The 22,331-nt window shown below is 42.7% G+C and overlaps 1 protein-coding gene across 1 annotated transcript in view; it reads left to right on the top strand.

Moving 5' to 3' along the window:
• The window catches only part of LOC124292526, a 51,879-nt gene that overhangs the window by 11,784 nt on the left and 17,764 nt on the right, over nt 1–22,331 (top strand). The window contains exons 8-20 of the mRNA XM_046729646.1: nt 200–364; nt 474–583; nt 946–1,033; nt 2,569–2,574; nt 6,591–6,622; nt 11,355–11,446; nt 12,730–12,862; nt 13,594–13,671; nt 14,176–14,315; nt 20,725–20,900; nt 21,253–21,336; nt 21,551–21,693; nt 22,042–22,157. Of these exons, the coding sequence (XP_046585602.1) occupies nt 200–364; nt 474–583; nt 946–1,033; nt 2,569–2,574; nt 6,591–6,622; nt 11,355–11,446; nt 12,730–12,862; nt 13,594–13,671; nt 14,176–14,315; nt 20,725–20,900; nt 21,253–21,336; nt 21,551–21,693; nt 22,042–22,157 (1,363 nt within the window). The remainder of the gene's footprint in view (nt 1–199; nt 365–473; nt 584–945; nt 1,034–2,568; nt 2,575–6,590; nt 6,623–11,354; nt 11,447–12,729; nt 12,863–13,593; nt 13,672–14,175; nt 14,316–20,724; nt 20,901–21,252; nt 21,337–21,550; nt 21,694–22,041; nt 22,158–22,331) is intronic.

Below are 22,331 nucleotides of genomic sequence, written 5' to 3'. Positions count from 1 at the left end.
AAATGGGAGTCATGTCGCAACAAGTTGGAGGATCAACAAGGTGAGTGTGGAAGCTGAGAGCATGAGCCTGAGTGGAGCCACCTTGGGAGCAGATCTTGGTTGGGGTGGCAAATATTTTGTAATTTCGACAAAACAACTCTAAATGTAGTAAAATGTTTCCTTGCACATTGTTAATTTATCTTGTCCAATCATGTTCTAGCCGACAAGGAGGCACGCACGTTAAAGGAGGAACAAACACCAGTTCACTATGCTGCAAAGAATGATGCTATCAACTCCTTGAAGGCGCTTGTGAAAAGTGGCTGCCTTTACAAATGGGTGAAGGACTACAAGGGGAGAACACCTATACATGTCGCAGCCGAGCTAGGTAAGCCAGCAGGAAGTTTGGCTTTGGAAACAATGGAATATCTTGGTTTGGAACTTATCATGTGAACAGTCAGTATACCAGGTGCTCATTGAATATCTTGTGTTGTCAGATCGCAGTGAGTCAGCTCGTCTGCTGCTGGAACTGAATGCTCCAGTCGGCGTCAGTGACAACAAAGGGCAGAAGGCCATCACATGGATGATTACCAAGATGGCACCCGTGGTACGCTAGTATAATTATGTCATAAAACATGTCATTATTGTTTTTCATAAAAGAAAATCAAGACATGGAATAGCATTTTTTGTGAGTATTTTCTTTTATCATATCATCCAGCACCCAAGGACCATGAGCAAATGTTTGTTTTGATTTTTCAGCTGAATATATTTATGAAGGCCTGGTGACCTGGTGGTAACAAGATGTCCTCATTTGTCTCAGTCATTTTCCAGGAAACCATGAAGCATGTTTTATATCTGTTACAACCATAACATGAAGATGTTACCTTCTAAACATTCAAGACTAGCTGTATATTTCATATATGCATATGTTCATCTGCCTGTTCTTATCGAGAACCATCTAAATTCCAGGCAAGTGAGGCACTCAAACAGTTCCGCTCGACTGACCGACCGAACAGGAAGCAGTATTATTACCTCAACCTACTTGTCCAGGACAGAAGTATGTATATAGATGTCTCTGATGCCAGTCTCTGTCCTAGTGGATTTACTAATGGCACAAGTAGACTCTGGGCTGTCTAACACTGTCTGTACGGCAGCATAGTACATGTATATGGGAAGGAGGGCATTGTAGCACTCTCTGGCACAGTAGTACTTCATTTCCGTCATAACAGACAGAAGAGCTGACACTTGGAACCGATATTATGTTGGATGTTTATAAATATTTATAAATCAGATATCCTCATTTAATATTATTTGTAAAATGTCTTATTTTGCTCATATTTCTAAAAGTATTTCAATCTACAAAGTATATCGGTTGTTTATATTAATCTAAATGAATGGGTATATATTCTTTGTTAGAAAGCACTTGTCTTGATCTTGCTTTCTCTTCTTCCTATCTTTCTCTGGAACTGAACCCCATAGAAACTGTATAATACACTCACTATAATATGTTGTGGTTGTGACTGATGTATTTAGAAAATCTATGAAGAATATGAATGGGTATGACATTGAAAGTAAATTCTCAGGTAGCATAGTAGGTGTGGAAGCTAGATGATTTGTCTTGATCTGCTGCTGGGCATGTACTGCTATAACATGGGCATTACTGCTATAACATGGGCATGTACTGCTATAACTCTGTACTGCTATAACATGGCATGTACTGTTATAACATGGGCATGTACTGTTATAACATGGGCATGTACTGCATAACATGGGCATGTACTGCTATAACATGGGCATGTACATGGGCATGTACTGCTATAACATGGGCATGTACTGCTATAACATGGGCATGTACTGCTATAACATGGGCATGTACTGTTATAACATGGGCATGTACTGTTATAACATGGGCATGTACTGCTATAACATGGGCATGTACTGCTATAACATGGGCATGTACTGCTATAGCGTTGCGGTGTTGTCTTTAACATTATCATTCAGTATATGTATTTCCTGGAAAAACATTCACAGAAATTGTCATGTGACATGTGCATAGTGAAATATTTAACATTTATCAAGATCATTTGCGAGTTAAAAGATCCTCATAAAATATGCTACAATGACACCAGCTGGTATAGACTGTTACATCACATTCTTATTCCTGTGAGTGGGAATTAAAGTTTAACAATGTCAGTGGATTTTTATTTCATTTCCATTAAATATGTAAAACGTATATTTTAAGGTCACTTAGTAAACCCATACATGGTGAGTTACACTTGGGGAAGATCAAAGTTTAGTTTAAAAATCAATGAAGCTATATATCGTTTTCAGTAATAGTTCTCAGCCAAGAATGTAAACCCTCTACACTGCTGGTCTCAGTAGAACCTTGTATGTGTATTTCAGTAAATTATGTAATATCTATCACCAGTCACTGATGGTGAATTGTCAGTCAGAGCATAAGGAATTAGAAGACATATTAGTCTGTATTTTTTAAAGTGCATTCTTACGGTCTTATTGGACGTGTGATTTGATATTGAATGTTGTGACTGCCATTGCTTCCGTTGACTTCACTGATTGTTTTTGTTTGTTTAGGAAATGGTAAGTAAACCCTTAGATCACAATGCAGTGGTGGTGAGATCCCCTCCTTCGTGTGGTGGCATGCTTGTGTGTTGTGTCGTGTTGTGTTATTGTGTTATTGTGTTGTGTTATTGTTGTGTTGTAACATTAACCATAACAACTTTGTTGCAGGCCAGTTATCACATATCTCACCATGTTCCAGAAAACTGGTCTGATATTCAACATTGAGGTCACATTTCAAGCTGTATAGAGACAGGAATGACCAATGTGAATTATGTAGGAGGAACAATGTGAAAATCAGATCAGTTTTCTGGAACATGGCCTTTTTACACAAGTCAACATTTCACGGTTTAAGTTTGTTACACTTACAATTTCTTTACTGCATGAGTAAGTTGTGGAGGATGTGCTCAATGGCATATCGATGTTGTTCTGCATGCAAACTAATAACATTTTTAAACATTTTTTTTTTCATATTCTGGTTCATAAGTAACTCTTCTGAATTAAGATAGGAACTATAGCTGGCTAAATGTGATTGTTGTCTGAGATACAAGTCAGCCGGTGCTTCTGATCTCTGACTTGTGGACCTACTCCGTATATTTTCAGTGCTGCAGTAGTTCATGTTGTAAGGTTTTCTCATGGTTGGACACAAATAGCCGACTGGGTCTGTCAGTGCTGTGGTAGTTCATGTTGTAAGGTTTTCTCATGGTTGGACACAAATAGCCGACTGGGTCTGTCAGTGCTGTGGTAGTTCATGTTGTAAGGTTTTCTCATGGTTGGACACAAATAGCCGACTGGGCCTGTCAGTGCTGTGGTAGTTCATGTTGTAAGGTTTTCTCATGGTTGGACACAAATAGCCGACTGGGCCTGTCAGTGCTGTGTAGTTCATGTTGTAAGGTTTTCTCATGGTTGGACACAAATAGCCGACTGGGCCTGTCAGTGCTGTGGTAGTTCATGTTGTAAGGTTTTCTCATGGTTGGACACAAATAGCCGACTGGGCCTGTCAGTGCTGTGGTAGTTCATGTTGTAAGGTTTTCTCATGGTTGGACACAAATAGCCGACTGGGCCTGTCAGTGCTGTGGTAGTTCATGTTGTAAGGTTTTCTCATGGTTGGACACAAATAGCCGACTGGGCCTGTCAGTGCTGTGGTAGTTCATGTTGTAAGGTTTTCTCATGGTTGGACACAAATAGCCGACTGGGCCTGTCAGTGCTGTGGTAGTTCATGTTGTAAGGTTTTCTCATGGTTGGACACAAATAGCCGACTGGGCCTGTCAGTGCTGTGGTAGTTCATGTTGTAAGGTTTTCTCATGGTTGGACACAAATAGCCGACTGGGCCTGTCAGTGCTGTGGTAGTTCATGTTGTAAGGTTTTCTCATGGTTGGACACAAATAGCCGACTGGGCCTGTCAGTGCTGTGGTAGTTCATGTTGTAAGGTTTTCTCATGGTTGGACACAAATAGCCGACTGGGCCTGTCAGTGCTGTGGTAGTTCATGTTGTAAGGTTTTCTCATGGTTGGACACAAATAGCCAACTGGGCCTGTCAGTGCTGTGGTAGTTCATGTTGTAAGGTTTTCTCATGGTTGGACACAAATAGCCGACTGGGCCTGTCAGTGCTGTGGTAGTTCATGTTGTAAGGTTTTCTCATGGTTGGACACAAATAGCCGACTGGGCCTGTCAGTGCTGTGGTAGTTCATGTTGTAAGGTTTTCTCATGGTTGGACACAAATAGCCGACTGGGCCTGTCAGTGCTGCAGTTGTTTCACCAAGGTTCTTTTCTTTGGTTATAAGTACATAATAATGCGACTCACCTCCTTTTTTCCATTTGAGAATGTAGTTAATTGTTATTGGTTATCAAGATATAAATAATGATGTTATGAGTTGCCTCCCTTTGGCAATGGTTGGAGTGGGTTCTTTAAGTTTAATCCACCCTCTCTAAGGGCAGGTAATTCATTTGCGGGTGATTTAGTTACACAGTTTATAATCGTTGTGGTTGGGGTTATAACAACACTATGAATGTACTGAAATGGATCATGTCTTTCTTCTCAGCATCAAAGTTTGGTTGTCATGGACTATTATACAACTGGTTTGCTTTGTGCTATTTTCACTGGGCTGTGCTTTGCAAAGCAATATCTATCAGAAGATCAACGAATAATAGAATGTATGTCATAGCAAAGGAAATGAAAATGTGAAATGGTCGATGAAATTTGAGGTAAATGATCACCAGTATGGCAAGATGATTTACCATAAAAATTGTCTTTGCTGATTATTATTAAGATTATTCTGTGTATTTTCTTGTAAAGTAAGCCTGAAATAGCAGTCAGCCTTACACACATTTTCCCACATGATTCAGTTGAATAAATATCAATAATATACATAAATTCAAAGAATTTTGATGCAGTGATTGGATGACATGGTTCTATTTTATATGGAGATATTTTAGTTCCAAGTTTCAGTATATATTTAAAATAATAATATCACTTTGGAGCAACTGACAGTTATTTCTGGGCAATTTTATGAATGGTCGAGGCCTCATGTTCTGGCTACTACAAATGAATTAAAACAACAAATAATATCTCAGTTGTTCAGTTTTATATGATTGACTATTACTCCTTACCAACAGCATCGATCTAGCAAATACAGGCAGCATGTATCCTTGCTTATGGGCCCAGGGTAGCTTTCACAAGCTAGTATATACCTTGATTTATGCTTTATGTGGTACCTGACTGCTTTTCAAAACCGACATATATTACAGCATCATTAGTCGTACACTGTCTGGTTAAACACTGCTACTTGTTGGAAAGTGAATACTTCAGGAACCTAATAAACAAACTTAGCTATTGAAACATTTGTTTGAAACTTTTGCATGGTTGTGCATGATTTCTGTTTAAGTTTTTGTCAAATGTTCAGCAACTTTCATAATCTGAATGTTTTCTTGGAACAACCTTTAACCATTTTCTTTTCTCAAAACATTTTAGTTCCAAAATTTTGCCTAATTCACAGATACATGCCCCCTGTGGGTTTCTGCAGTATGTTTTACTGGTTTCCTATCAAATTATGACATCATATTCCTAGCTTACTGTAGGACCAGTTCTCCGTCACGCATGCTATTTAATTGGTCGTATATTATTATCTAATTGGCCCCAGTTCTTGTTGTAAAATAATGCTTGAATAGAGTATGAGTGTTTTGCCTGTTGCTGCTTGGACATTTACTTCATTGACGGCCCTTCATTGCCACAGTCTGGCATGTCGAGAATCAAAGCTCATTTGTGCCTCAGATCCCTAAATTTGACTGGCCTCTATCCCGTTGACACAATTCTATCCCATTTCAACACTAAACCAAATTTGAAATTGCTTACTGTCTTTTATGGTATAATTGTGTAAACCCCCTTTTCTCAGCCCTCTGTTTCATTTTGTATAACTATCCACATACCGTAACAATTTGTTGGAACATGATCATCACATTTACTCTGTCCTTTTCATTTTTAACTCTGCTCCAAATTGAAATCTAATGGGTGAGCATTGTATATGTAGCTGCAACTTGGATACTTTATGTCATCATAAAACCTGAGTGTTATTTTCAAGGTTTTGTGTGAAAGGGCATTGGGGTAATTTAGTCTAGTGGTTAAAGCCTTCACTCAGCATGCTGTGGACCCGGGTTCAATTTCCTACATGGGTACAATGTGTGAAGCCATCCGCTGGCCCTTGCTATCATATTGCTGGAATGTTAAATCATAGTCACTATTACTCACTCACTCACCCACTTTTGTGTAAAGGAGGCTAGGAAACCTGACAGTGTTGTTGCCAGTAGAATAAAGTTCCTTCAGCTGAATCAACTTTCAACTGAGCACAGAGATAATGCAGGGCAAATGGTTATTAGATGTAGTTCACTGACACAATACATAGATGTTCATCTGTAGAAACTGTGGACATTTCTTTTGTAAATTTCACCATGCATTTTTAAGATATGTAGATTTCATTTATTTTTTTTTTCTGTAACTGATGCTGTTACATTTTTTTAATAAATGGCATCATCTTTTTGCAGAACTGGATCCTGGTGGCCACACACAGACACCTGTAAGTCTCACCACTTGAAGCAACTAATCTCTGTCTGCAGTGATGTGACCTCCTCCCTGTCCCCCTTGATATATCTCTCCCTATTGAGCTCCTTCCCTGTAGTGATGTACTTCATCCCTGTAGTGGTGTCCCCTCCCCTGTAGTGATGTCCCCTCCCCTGTTGTGATGTCCCTCCCCTGTAGTGATGTCCCTCCCCTGTGTAGTGATGTCCCTCCCCCCTGTTGTGATGTGTACCTCACCCCTGTAGCAGTGATGTCCCTCCCCCTGTTGTGATGTCCCTCCCCTGTAGTGATGTCCCTCCCCTGTTGTGATGTGTCCCTCCCCCAGTAGTGATGTCCCTCCCCTGTTGTGATGTCCCTCCCCCAGTAGCCCTCCCCTGTGTGTACCCTCACACCTGTAGCTGTGTACCTCATCCCTGTAGTGGTGTCCCCTCCCCTGTAGTGGTGTACCTCACCCCTGTAGTGGTGTACCTCATCCCTGTAGTGGTGTCCCTCTCCCCTGTAGTGGTGTACCCTCACCCCTGTAGTGGTGTACCTCACCCCTGTCATCCTGTAGTGATGTCCACTCCTGTTGTGATGTCCCTCCCCTGTGTACCTCATCCCCTGTGTAGTGGTGTACCTCATCCCTGTAGCGTGTGTACCTCACCCCTGTAGTGGTGTACCTCACCCCTGTAGTGGTGTACCTCACCCCTGTAGCGGTGTACCTCATCCCTGTAGTGATGTCCCTCCCCTGTGATGCCCTCCCTATACCTCATCCCTGTAGTGATGTCCCTCCCCTGTACCCTGTTGTGATGTCCTGGTATACCTCATTCCTGTAGTGATGTCCCCCCTGTAGTCCCCCTGTTGTGATGTCCCTCCCCTGTAGCAGTGTACCTCATCCCTGTAGTGGTGTACCTCCCCTCATCCCTGTAGTAATGTCCCTCCCCTGTAGTGATGTACCCTGTAGTGGTGTACCTCCCCACTCCTGTAGCGTGTGTACCTCATCCCTGTAGTGATGTCCCCTCCCCTGTAGTGGTGTACCTCATCCCTGTAGTGATGTCTCCTCCCCTGTAGTGATGTCCCCTCCCCTGTAGCAGTGTACCTCACCCCTCTAGTGATGTCCCTCCCCTGAAGCGTGTACCTCATCCCTGTAGTGCTGTGTACCCCATCCCATCCCTCCCCTGTAGTGATGTCCCTCCCCTGTAGTGATGTCCCTCCTGTAGTGTGTACCTCATCCCTGTAGTGGTGTACCTCATCCCTGTAGTGATGTCCCTCCCCCTGTAGTGATGTCCCTTCCCCTGTAACGGCATACCTCACCCAGTGATGTACTGATGTCCCTCCCCTGTAGCTGGTGTGTCCCTCACCCCTGTAGTGATGTCCCTCTTGCCTGTAGCGGTGTACCTCATCCCTGTAGTGATGTCCCTCCCCTGTAGCGGTGTGTGTGTCCCCTCCCCTGTAGTGATGTCCCTCCCCTGTAGTGATGTCCCCTTGCCTGTAGCGGTGTACCTCATCCCTGTAGTGATGCCCCTCCCCTGTAGTGGTGTACCTCATCAATGTAGTGATGTCCCCTCCCCTGTAGCGGTGTACCTCACCCCTGTAGTGATGTCCCCTCCCCTGTAGCTGTGTACCTCACCCCTGTAGTGATGTCCCCTCCCCTGTAGTGATGTCCCTCCCCTGTAGTGGTGTACCTCATCCCTGTAGTGATGTCCCTCTCCTGTAGTGATGTACCCTCATCCATGTAGTGATGTCCCTCCCCCCCTGATGTGTCCCTCCCCTGTAGTGTGTGTGATGTCCTCCCCCTGTAGTGATGTGTACCTGCCCCCTGTAGTGGTGTCCCTCCCCTGTAGTGGTGTCCCCCCTGTAGTGATGTCCCTCCCCTGTAGTGATGTCCCTCTTGCCTGTAGTGGTGTACCTAATGTCCCTCCTGTAGTCCCTGTAGTGATGTCCCTCATCCCTGTAGTGATGTCCCTCCCCTGTAGTGTGTACCTCCCTGTAGTGATCCATGTGGTGTATGTCCCTCCCCTGTAGTGATGTCCCTCCCCCTGTAGTGGTGATGTCCCCTCCCCTGTAGTGATACCTCATCCCTGTAGTGATGTCCCTCCCCTGTCACCCCTGTAGTGTTGTCCCTCCCCTGTAGCAGTGTACCTCATCCCTGTAGTGATGTCCCCTCCCCTGTAGTGGTGTACCTCATCCCTGTAGTGATGTCCCCTCCCCTGTAGTGGTGTGATGTCCCCACCCCTGTAGTGGTGTACCTCCTCCCTGTAGTGATGTCCTTTCCCCTGTAGTGATGTCCCCTCCCCTGTAGCGGTGTACCTCATGCCTGTAGTGATGTCCCCTCCCTTGTAGCGGTGTACCTCAGCCCTGTAGTGATGTCCCCTCCCCTTTAGCGGTGTACCCTACCCTTTAGCAGTGTACCTCATCCCTGTAGTGATGTCCCCTCCCCTGTAGCAGTGTACCTCACCCCTGTAGCGGCATACCTCACCCCTGTAGTTATGTACCACTCACATAAATCAGTGTGATCCTTCTCTGTAGTATTGTGCCCCGAATCAATCACTCATCCATCTAAAGACTGAGGAATCACAGGTCACATGCTGCAATAAAGCATCTTGTATTTACCCGTGTATCATATCTGTTATGATCTATACATCTATTATACATTCTGTTATAATCAATAATATTTACCTTCTATTTCTGATTGGTGTAAATATAGGCACTGACATGTGATGCAGTTTACCAGCATTTCAGTTGTTTTTCAGGTGGCACCAACTAATTATACTGTTCTCTTTTCTTGTGTTACTTACCTCTAACTAATGGATGGGAGAGGTTGACACGAGACACTCTGATAACCACATGATAACTGTGTGTCCATATGTCCATGTGTTCATGTGTCCCTGTTGTCCCTGTGTCAATGTGTATGTCTATGTAAATCCTGCACCCCTTTTGTATCCAGTATAATGTTCTCATTCTGGGAAGGTCGAGATACAAATGTCTGGAGTCAGTAGTCCATAAATTTTGATGCCTTTAGTCAGAAAACCTGTATAATTTTGGCTTAGTTGAAAAGGCTTTAACAGATTTTCGCGTTTAGTGAAAGCATCTGTGTGGGCATAGTTTGTTCTGTTTCATTACTGTAGTTTGTGATTGATAATACCAAACACTAATTGGTTGGTTTTGTTGTTTCAATGGATCTAATTATAGATAAACTCTTCTGAGATGTTAGCTCGGTTACAATTAAATTTTCATGTTATGCTAAGCAAGGTTTTAAAGCCTTTTGACATTAATGATTTACAATGAACATTTGACTCTTCTTATAATAGACTATTTTAGTGTTTAGAAGTAAACAGTATACCCAGTTTGGACCCTAACATTATGATTGCAAATAATTCCTATTACTTGGACAAACCCCAAATTTTTCTGACTCACAAATTGAATTTCATCAATATTCTGTCCTCATAAGTTTGCTGTGTGAAATTTTGAATTTTAACCAAATTAATAAAAAGGTGTTGGTGGCATGTATTTCAGTGTCAGTGTCAGCTTCAGTGTCTGAAGGAGTTTTGTGGATGATGGTATCGGTATTATTGCATGTCCTGCTGTGCATGTTGTGCAGTGCATGTGTATGCATGTGCATGTGTGTTGCAGCTGCAGGTGATGGTGCAGTACTCCCAGTTCCACCTGGTGATGCAGGATAGCGTCAGCAGGCTCATCATGGTCATGTGGAGTCGATTCGGAGCGTATGTTTGGGCCCAGCTCTGCTTGCCGCTTACAGATAGATGTGCCATAATGCATCTAACATTTAGAGTCAACTAATACAAACTACTTTCCTGCAGACTGATATTCTAGATGTACTCCAGATATATAGTTGAGTGTGAGATATATGTTGTTTCATGTAAATAACAACAAAAACAGATGATCTTGTAAACACATGAGAGAAATTATCCAAATTATATAAATCCAATTGTTTACTGGATTAATTTCAGAAGTATTGATGTGGGGACTGTTTCACTATGGCGTGAAGACTTCAAAATACAATATGCAAAAATTACCAACATATAGGATTTAGTTAGGGTTTTTAATCATGTGATAAATAATTTACTGGATAAATTAAAACTGGATTCTTTGCATGCATGGTATATATTTTTAGATTTACACTGCAGGGGGTTGAAGAAAAAGGACTTTATGTTACCTGGGGTCTAAGATTTGTGTAGTCAAGATGTTTTCACACTGCAGTGATAGCATTTTAGGTTAGTATTATTTTGTGATAATAAAATGAAGACAGATGGTAGATGGGAGTGTATGTTTTACCTATGAAATACGGTTCAGGGTGAAGTGTGTTTACTGCACTGTTACACTCACTGTCATGGTTGTGGCAAAATGTCTGTTTTTGGTGTTTATTTGGCACAGGAGATGGTTAATGATTCACTCTCACCAAGGCTTCAACAAGTTGATTGCAGGTTTCAAAGATATTGACTTTTTGGCTTGAATAATAAAATTTCTCTTTCAAAATATCAATCATATGAAAGTTACTTGTGGATTGTTTCAAAACCGTGACAAGACAAATGAACAAGTTGTTGATTTTTTGTGGCCTTGGTGTGTAAGATTATGTACAGTGTGTCGTTAACCCTTTATACAGCAGCTCAAGGAATAGATGGCTTTCCAGGGAATAGGATTTTCATATGGATTTCTTTCAGGTAGACTAATCCAGTTTTAATCCTACCTAGAAACTAACATAGACACTTTTCTATTTTGAATGCGAGTAGTTGCAAGTGGCAACCAGTTATCGCCAACACGATCTTCTTATGTCGACAGTCTTCAGAAAACTTATTGAGACTATGTGGATGAAATTTGGCAGGTTAGTGTCTACAGCATTCCTAGATGTTGCTGCTTCAGTCAACATTCATATCTGCGAGATCTCTCACAATTGTTACAGTAGCTAATCACGTGACATGCAAGTCATTATCCATACAAAATGGCCTCCACTGTGAATCAGACGCAGGTGACATGGCTGGTGATGTGACAATCTGTCTGTACACAGCTTGACTCCTGTTCTTGGTCAGAAACCAGATTGTTATTTGGGGATGTAGAAGTGGATACAGAATAAAATGTCACCATCATATTCCACAATGAGTTTGACAATAGCCAGCTTGTGTTTTATTTGACACATGATCACAATAAATGGAGCAGAAAATCCAGTATTGCTACAATTGTCTCCATTGTTTTGTGTGTCCTTCGGTTGTTGGAAATCTTACTTACACAGGCCCATCTTTAGTGGTCTGGTTGAAGAAGAGAGTCAGTTCCCTTTGCTTGTCTTAAAGGATGACTAAAGTGACTATTGGGTGGCCAAAATGTCTGTTACTGAGTGTGGCCTGTCGATATGTGTCATTGTACACTGATAGCGTGAATAGGATAAACATTTTAGGCTGCTTTGTTCCGACTGAGATTACAACTGACTATGATAACATGTCTGCTCTTGTCTGCTCTCCTAATGGTTAAATGGCTTACCATCTATAATAATATTTTACATGTTATTGTCAGGGAAGGGCCTGAGATCTCTGTTCAAGGCAGATTTCCTCATAGTATTCTTAGGATCACCACTTGTAACAGAAGAGATAAATCAATTATTCTCTATAAAGAATATCTTGTGATTTCTGGTAATTTATTAGCTATAAAGGGGAGAGAACTTTCTTCCATATATGTCAAACCAGAATTTTGTTTGATATATATCTCAGGCCTTTGCCACATGATGTAATGGTTTAACGTGGACACTTCTAGTGTATTTCAAACAACAGAAAGAAATATACTGGTGTTCTATGCAGGACCTATATACTTATAGTGGTAATTCCAGTGCACAAACATATACCATAGATACATTATATCACAAGGTACCTAGCCACTAATACACCAAGTAGAAATAAAACAATATATATTGTAAATGATATATGCATGGACCATTTTTATAAATAATTAAACCTTTAGTATGATAAATGAAAATGTGATCATTATGTAAGCTGTGTAATTCAGTATGTAGTCCGTCAGCAGCAATTACATGTTTATAAAAACATGAAATATGTCTCCTCATGTATTTCCCCAGAGAAATGTCATTGATGCTACAGTTTTATGATATATGGCTTTCAGACGGGGTGCATGGATCAATTTACTAATCAACTTCGTATACATATGCCTATGGTCAGCCATTGGCATTCTTGTTGAGTATGATGAGAGGCACAAGTATATTTGGCCTACCCAGTGGTGGAGAATTGTTCTTCTGGTAAGTAGCAGACATCATTGGCAGCCATCTTGAGTTCTGTTTAAATTGTATTATACTAATGCAGCTCCTTATATATGTTTCAAAGATCAGGTCATTTATTAAAAAGCATCTAAAACAATTTAACATTGGTTTTATCTTTATTTAGTCAATATTGTTTGTGTACAGCCATTTTTAAACATTATGCCCCGTGTGGGCCTAAAAAGTGGGCCAGTGTTTTGAGAATATCATGAATATGTCCATCTGTTTATATAATGAATGGCCATTAAGAGTACACTTGTGGACCCTTGTGGACTCTAGGTGTGAACAGGTCCCAAGCAGCCTATTCTTGTTGTAAGAGGCAGCAAAATGAGTGGAGAAAGCTCAGCTTGTTATCATACCCCAGTGATGTAAGTGTTGCTCATCCACTGGGTTATCTGGTCCAGATTCAGTTATGTATTTGCTGTAGCGTGATGGTTGGAATATTCCTGACTGATGAGTTAAACAGAAACATTCACTCACTCAATGTAACTGACTTCTTTGAGTGGCATTTTAGAAGTTGGAAATGAGACAGAACAAGTATATATGGATGGCAACTTCTTTTATTCTAGATTCTAAATGGTTTTCATTCTTGTAAACGATACAAGAACCAGTACTGAAATGTCTGCTCTAGAATAAAAAAGTTGTCATCCATATATACTTGCTCTAACTCAATGTAACTGTAGAATGTAATCATATCCTATTGATTTCTTCAGCTCACAGCCATAGGTTTTACAGTGTGGCAGGTGTGTGAAGAAGTCAGAGAATTCTTCAGATCTAAAAGATCACACTCGGTGAGCTCATATAAAAAATTATCTCTAAATTTTGCACAATATTGAGTAACATTTTGAGTTATAGATCTACCTGCTGCTCTTTTAAGAATGTTATTTCAAATGGGATTAGATGGTTAAAATAGGTGCAGCTTATAGATCATAATAGGATGGAAGTATTGTGTTTTCATGTTATTTAATTTATTAAAACCTTTGTCTATTATAAAATGATATTTTAACAGTTGAATAAATTTGTAACCATACCATTTTAATGTCTGGGTGACATTGTGACTTGTAATATATATGCATTCAGAACCAAGTTAAAACAATGACAACCAAACACTACAGCTTCGTGGAAACTGATTCAGTTGGACACAACATTGGTGGCCAGAATAACCACATACTTGCTTTCCAACTAACCTATGGTAACGGTGCAGGAACATTTGAAGTGTGAAGTGACAGAGCTGTAACCATGCTGTATATCCAAGGTTTAAATGTCTCAGTTTGGACATCTTACCTTGTTTCCAGAACTGGGTAAAATGGCGCACCAAGGAGATCGAGGAGGATATGGAGTTTTGCCACCCAAGATGGCCAGAGGAAAAACAGTTCCTCAAGTCAGAACTAAAAGCCCTTGACAAGCTCAATCCCAAATACTTCAACGATGCATGGTAAGAGTTCTGACCTGGAGTAACCAGAAGAATTGCACAATGAATCTTGAATGCAATGTCACAAACAAACCAACATGTCATGAAAGGTTTGCTTCATATTCAGTGAACTCATGATCTTCACTCATTTCATTTTATGATCTTAAACAAATTAATTTTTAAACTTATCCTACCTCATGACTTGCACCTCTCTCTCTCGCTTCGACTTTTAGTGGAACGACTGTAAACTTTTTTCCATAGGCCTCCTTGTCCATTCGCCCGTGCACTCCATGCTGCTCTCCTTAATTAGCTTCCTAGTTCCTAATGAAGCTTGCAGCATGCTCCACTAATTGCCCACGTGACTACCTTAAATGATCATTCTCTTTCTTGTCGAACGACTGTGTGGACGTGCTGTATATTAGGGACATTATTTCACCCTAACATCATGGGGAAAACAGATAATCAGTCAAGGAATAGGAAAGTTTGTGCACAATGCAAGACGAATTATTCGTCCCTCGACCATCACTCGTCTTGCAGTGACTGTATTGGACAATGTAACTGGAACAAACGATGTGGCAAGTGTAATTCACTAAATGATGAGGATTTTAAGGCCTACATTTGTGTTTCCTCCCGGGAGAATCGCTGATAGGGACAGGAAATCAACAGAATCTGATCCCACTCCCGCCAAGCGTATCAAGTTACAGCGACAGAAAATCGTACCTTCACCCAAGAGAGCGACGTCTGTGGTTCATGAGGATTTTATGGACGCTTCATCAGATTCTTACTTATCTGAGGACGTTCGGCAACTATTACGTGCGCATCAGTCACATTCCATAGCGTCACATCATTCGCTGGTGATTGTGATCAATAATCCATCATTGCCTGTCCCATCTACACTATCAGGGGACCTTAGATCGACACTATCATCTTCCAGATCATTGGTACATATCCCCTCGATTGTCTCAGTTTGTTTGGAGCCTGTTTCAACCAACCAACACAGTTCCCCCCACAGTTCACTGAACCGGACGGAGCTGGCTACAACAGCGTCGCCAGGGGACGTTCATCATGAATCAACACTTAAGGTTTCATCACCTAATCGCCGATCCAGATCACCACATCATTCTAGATCACCACAACGATCTAGATCACCACAACGATCCAGATCACCATCACAAACCTGATCTAGATCACCGTGCCGATCCAGATCACCGGATCGATACAGATCACAGTCACGATCCAGAGCACAACTATGAGCCACATCACCTGATCAATCCAGATCACCTAACTGATCCAGATCACCAAACGGGTCCAGATCACAACTTTGAATCAGATCATCGGACCGATCCAGATCACCGAACCGATCCAGATCACAACATCGAAGTAGATTACCGGACCGATCCAGATCACCTAACCGATCCAGATCACAACTTCGAATCTAGATCACCTAACCGATCCAGGTCACTGAACCGATCCAGATCACCAAATCAAGCCGGATCGCAACTGCAAACCAGATCACCTGTTCAATCCAGATCACCTTATAGATCCAGATCACGATCACTGTTTCCTGTTAATGCATTGAACCGATCCAGATCACAACATCGAAGTAGATTACCGGACCGATCCAGATCACCTAACCGATCCAGATCACAACTTCGAATCTAGATCACCTAACCGATCCAGGTCACTGAACCGATCCAGATCACCAAATCAAGCCGGATCGCAACTGCAAACCAGATCACCTGTTCAATCCAGATCACCTTATAGATCCAGATCACGATCACTGTTTCCTGTTAATGCATTGAATCGATCCAGATCACTTTACAAATCCAACTCATCTTACCGACCCAGGTCACCTATAAAAGCTAGATCACCTTACAGCGAAATTGACAAATCGGGATCACAGTACAGATCCACATCTCATGGCCGATCCTATTCAGATGGTCGAACCAGAACTCCATTCAGAACCAGATCACCAACTAGAACTACAGCGACCCGGACTATCATATCATACCGGATCACCTAGCCATACTAGGGAATCCAGATCAGCGCCTTACCAACCTACTTAGGTACTTACCACTTCGAGATCTCGATACAGTTCCTCTGACCGACGTTCGGGTGATCATTGTTCTGATGCCACTAATAGGCCTACAGTCTCTTACGATGTTTCGCCTACACGCTCTGAGAATCCTTTGACTCACTCTAGGATCATCGCTGAGTCATGGGAACCTGATCACAATCCAACTCCTACAGCAACTCCGGATCAAAATATATGATGATCAGAGCCATAACCTCAGCCTGGAACCAAATACAGCCTTTTACTCCAGCCCATCCGGCTTCGGTAGCACCTGGCTCTTCATCTGGTCCACCTCCTGAGATTGATCCAGTCCAAATAGTCATGCCCGCAACGCCCGCTCACTCTCAGTTATCTACCCCTGGGGGTAGCTTTGCAGCAGTTGAGACAGCTCAGGTACTCGTTTGGATTGTTGAGAAGCTCCAACTTCCCTTGAGTGCTTCAGCAGATGACCTGGATCACTCTTATACTCTTAGGAACCAGGATTAGTCTACCATCACCCTACCACCTCGACCTTGTATTCTGAAATTATCCAGTACAATAAATGATGGTTTCAAGATACTGAAACGAATGAAGGAAGGATTCTCTGCTCCCAGATATAATCCTTCTACCTCTCATGCCCACGGCCTAACAAAAATCTCCGCAGCTCCAACAGTTGATGAGGACATTAGAACCCTGTGTGGCAAACTAGCTGCTTCGCCCTACCTTATTGAGGACCGAGAGTTGGTTCACATGGATTCAGCCATGAGAAAGACGTTGCCATCTATTAGTTGTGTGATTGCAGCAGTCGACACTGTCAGCTCTGCTGTGGTGCATACTTAGTCTGATCAAGACGCTTACATCCGAGGATGCATGACTTTAGCTCTGGACCAGTTCCAAATTATCCTGGATCAGTTGTCTCATTTTTGGGGCTACACTCTTGCTGTTCGCCGACGTGGACCCCTTAAAATCTCTTCATGGGAGGAGTGATTTAAAACAGAACTGTTTTGCCAGCCATGGCTTACTGACTCCCTCTTCAATGGCAGCATCCAAGAAGTATCTACTAAAGTTGGTAAAGAAACCCACTTTCAAGTCTCGATTGAACTGTTAAAAATACAGAAGTCACAGCTCAAGGACTCATTAAAACAGAGTCGAACTGCACAGTTCACCCCTACCAATCCGAAATTTACGCAATCTTTTTCGTGGTGCATCCACTCAAAGCCGTGGCAGAGGAAATAGATCTGGCCGTGGTGGTTTCTCCCGTCGCCCCCCCAGGAGCAACTCTGGCCCAGGGACCAGCGCCGGGAAGCAGTGACGGCTTGAGACAATCGCATGACTGGGATCTCCCACCCCCAGTCGTTCTGATTTACAACACTCCGGTAGGCGGGAGATTACAGATCTTCACCCCGAATTTGACCATTCTCAGAGATCCGTACGTCACCAACCTGCTACTTCACGGCTACCAGCTACCCGTTATTGGCAGTCCACCTCTGACGTCGCATCCAGCTCATTGCTCATATCCTGTGGACCAGCTTCAGACTCTGCAATCCACAATAGGTACGCTATTAGACAAACTCGCAATAGAGCTCCTAGGTCCATCGCCCATCACTCCAGGATTCTACTCCCCCATCTTCTTGGTTCCAATAAAAATTCCAACAAACTCCGGCTCATCTTCAATATGAAGTTGTTCAATGACCGATTCATGCCTCCATCGCCTCACTTCAGGATGGTGTCGATCAACCTCTTATGCACCATCCCGAAGAAGGGAGACTTCCTCATCAGCCTAGGTCTTCAGGATGCTTATCTTCACGTTCCGATACATCCAGAACACCAGAAGTACCTTTGCTTCATGTTCAACGGGAATCACTACCAATTTAAAGTCCTACCATTTGGAATTTCCATAGCCCCGTTGCTTTTTACCCGAATTACCAAGCCCATCAGAGCTTCCTCCACTTTCAAGGGATCACCTTCAAAAGCTACATAGACGATTGCATCCAGGCTCAACATCGCGAAATCGGAACTTATACTGACTCAGAGACTCTAATTCGTCAGAGCACTGTTTGACACTCGTCAGGGGATGATGTTCGTCCCTCACGACAGGTGGATAAAGATTCAGCGATCACGCATTCCTCGAGCGCTGTCTCAGGCGAGAACCTTACATCTGTGGCAGGAGCTACTGGGCCTTCTGACGTCAGCTCAAGCCTTAACGTACAGAGGCCAGCTCCAACTTCGGCTGATACAGCGATTTCTACGCCCATATCTTCAGGCCGACAACCCCAAGAACTGATTTGCCTTCCAGAACTGCTTCATCCAGTCCATCAGTGGTGTTTCGACGAACGGAATGTCTGCGCCAGAGTCTCTATGATGCCCTTTGCACCGACTCATCACCTATTCCTCGATGCATCCCTCATGGGCTGGGGAGCTCACTTTTTTGACCACCAAGTGGCTGAGCTGTGTTCATCCGACGAACAGGTACTTCATATAAACGAGCTGGAATTCAAGGCGGTAATTCAAGCCATCTCACATTGGGCAACAGAGCTTCAATCAACCAGTCTGTTGATCCAATCAGACAATTCGACAGTGGTTTGGTATATATATCATCTAGGCTTGTCAGGCTCGGCGAATCTGCTACAATTGGCGATCAGGTTCTTCCTTCTCAATAACTCACTCAACATCGTAGCCAGAGCAAGACACATTCCCGGGGTAAAAAATGTGATCGCCGATGCCTTGTCCCGATCCAACCAACCGTCCCCGACAGAGTGGAAGTTACTGCCCGAGATCTTTCAGTCGATGGTCTACCCGTTATCACGGCCTCAAATAGATCTGTTCATCACAAGGTTCAACAACCAACCTCCAAAGTTCATATCACCAATCCCAGACCCCATGGCTTGGGACCTCAATGCGCTGGCAATATCGAGCTGGCCTCCATACCAAGGCATCTGAACATGGCCACCTAGCATGGCCCTACATACCTGAGGCACAATCAGTATGACGATGCAGAGGTGTTCGACATTCACTCTTACTGACCTCTACTCCATGGAGCAATTACGTCATTGAAGTGTGACACTCCCGAAATCCAGTGGATTTCGTTGCGTTCTGCCACCGAAGTTGCCGGCACATTCTTTGACTAAGCTTAGGCAAAGGAGTGAAGGTCAATTTGATGCTGCCCGGAACTGAACGTTAAACCTTCAAGATGCCGAGTTGTGTTTCTCTTTCACCTGCCTCGGTTGGTGTCTGGGGGGGCCTTCTTGAAGCAGTGGCTGGCCCGATTCTAGTCGCAAGACTTTAATTATGGGGGTACCTTGTAAATCGTGGCGAGGCGAGGCCTACTTGCCAAGTTGCGTCCCTTGTCTTGTACAAGGTTGCGGTCGGACACCACATTGCTCGGGAGCACCCATCTCCCTGGGAGTCGTTGTGTTTAGTAAGCCAAGGGGTTCCAGAGAACCAACTACAAGCATAAGAGTTGCGTGCATGTGTAACAGGCCTCCCTTGTACATCGCTATCTACGGTTGTCATCAGTCAACACAGCTCCAAGACCATCTGTTCACACTGTCCAGACAGAAGGGTAATCTGCGGCCCGCCGTTCAACTGTGGGATAAGGGCAAGTCGTGAGATAGAATAAGTTTAAAAATTAGAAAATTTTAATATAAATTGTATATTTATATACTTATCCTATCTCACGCGATGGATGCCCGCCCGGCCTCCCCACTATTCAGATTACAACGTTGGCTCCAAGAAGAGAATGATCATTCAAGGTAGTCACGTGGGCAATTAGTGGAGCATGCTGCAAGCTTCATTAGCAACTAGGAAGCTAATTAAGGAGAGCAGCATCGAGTGTACGGGCGAATGGACAAGGAGGCCTATGGAAAAAAGTTTACAGTCGTTCCACTAAAAGTCGGAGCGAGAGAGAGAGGTGCAAGTCCTGAGACAGGATAAGTATATAAATATACAATTTATATTAAAAGTTTCAATTTCATATTCTTTGATCTAGAATTTTTCTGAAGAAAATATGCCCTGTGACAAAGACAAAAGAGAAGTGCCAGGGTAAAAACATGGTTGGATTTTATGCCACTTTTAGCAATATTCCAGCAATATCACAGCAATAGACATCAGAACTGGGATTCACATAATGTGGCCATGTGGGGAATCAAACCCGGGTCTTCAGCATGATGAGCAAACACCTTAACCACTAGGCTACCCTACTGCCCTGACTAAGACAAAAGGCTAGTGCCAAACAACAAAGAACGTTTTGGTATGACCACTTTACTGCCCCAAACTCTTTAATAAAAGCTTGCACCTTTTAGTGATGTTGTAGTCTTCTTTCAATGTAATTCAATTTTGGGGGTTAGTTTGACTATTGATATTCTTTTTCCTTTTTTCCAGGAACATATTTGACTGGACATGTTATTTCTTCCTGCTTTTGTCCATCACCACCCACTTTGCCGACATAGGCCTTCACAGCAACCTGCTGGCTCGCTGGCACATCCGCATCATGTGCGTCACCATCATCCTCCTTTGGCTCCGACTCATGAAGAATGCCAGGGCCTTCTCCACACTGGGTGAGTTAGGCGTTCACCCTTATTAGTCTCTCATCCATTAGTCTTCAATATTTGTCATAAACCAAGTGAACATGTGTTTGTGTGTGGAGTGTTATGTATTCAGTATACTGGAACTGTAGTTTGTGTCTGTGAGGAGGTTCCTGGTTATAGTGTGTCAAGAAATAAATTGCCAACATTGGCAGTAGTTTGCAGCTGCTCACAGTTATTGTTTATTGATTATAGAACAGCTTCATATCAATTAATGGATCAAACCAAAAACAAACATGATTTACAAATTTCCATGGCTTTAACAAACGATATGTACTGACCAAAAGGTCTAGATACATGGATCTCCCTGATATCTTGTTTCCAGGTCCATTTGTTGTGATGTTGGGGAAGATGATCGGCGACTTGCTGAAATTCTGCTTCCTCTACCTAGAGTTCTACATTCCCTATGGTAAGACTGTGTGTCAGAGTGGCTAGTTGTGTCTTTCTTAAGCTTTAAAGTTAGGCTATCGCAAGCTTGACCAAGATACACCGGGGCAAAGAGTGCTGGCTGTAACAAAGAGTCTATCCGTGTAACCTGCTTAACTGTGAAATGATTTAAAATGCTGAAATGATTGTAAATATGTCCTGGAAAAATCCTCAATGAAAGTGTGTTTGTTTTGCAGCATGTGCCTTCTGGATGATCTTTGGTGGAGACAAGCAGAAGGAATCGGATGGGACTCTGATTGAGGTGGACGGCTTCGGCTACCCCACCGCCATGATGTTCAGCCTGTTTCGACTCACACTGGTGGATGAGTATGACTATGCTGTAAGTATTTCTACACCATCATCAAGCCACCAACAGAAACCAAATACAGAGGCCACAGGTATAATACTATCCTGTCACTGTGAGATCAACTGATACATTTCGTGCGAAACTGGTTAATATTCTCACAGCTGGAGTTCATAGTTCTCTCATAAAAACTGTTTACTCTCATCCAGTCTACACTATGCTGAAACAGGTGTGCTTTTCACCATTAAAAGTAACAGCTGCTTTTAGAATTGCTGTGTACAACAAACATGGAAGGATAAAAAGTTATGTAATACTATGCTTGTTATATCATAATGCTGTGATAGTGAAAAAAGATGTTTCTATAATCAATGTCAAATCTTCCAGAATATGAAGCTTGTTGACTCCTTGATGGCGGACCTGTTGGTGGGGACATGGTTGGCGCTGTCTGCTGTCCTGTGTCTTAATCTCCTCATTGCCTTGCTCTCAGACACATTCCAAAGGTAAGTTATCATTGTGGCATTGTCTTTAATTGTGTTCCTCAGTCTCCATATTGATTTGCCTTCAAACTCATTCCAGAGGTGACTTGTCGTGGTGGACATCTTGCAGAGTTAAAGTTGCACTTGCTGCTCATACTAAAGTACTGTGGAAATGCTAGAAAAATGCTTTTAGCCCTA

This window comes from Haliotis rubra, unplaced genomic scaffold (genome assembly GCF_003918875.1).
Source record: "Haliotis rubra isolate DU_JTF1 unplaced genomic scaffold, ASM391887v1 Scf52, whole genome shotgun sequence".
NCBI lineage: Eukaryota > Metazoa > Mollusca > Gastropoda > Lepetellida > Haliotidae > Haliotis > Haliotis rubra.
This window is presented reverse-complemented; position numbering and strand designations above follow the sequence as displayed.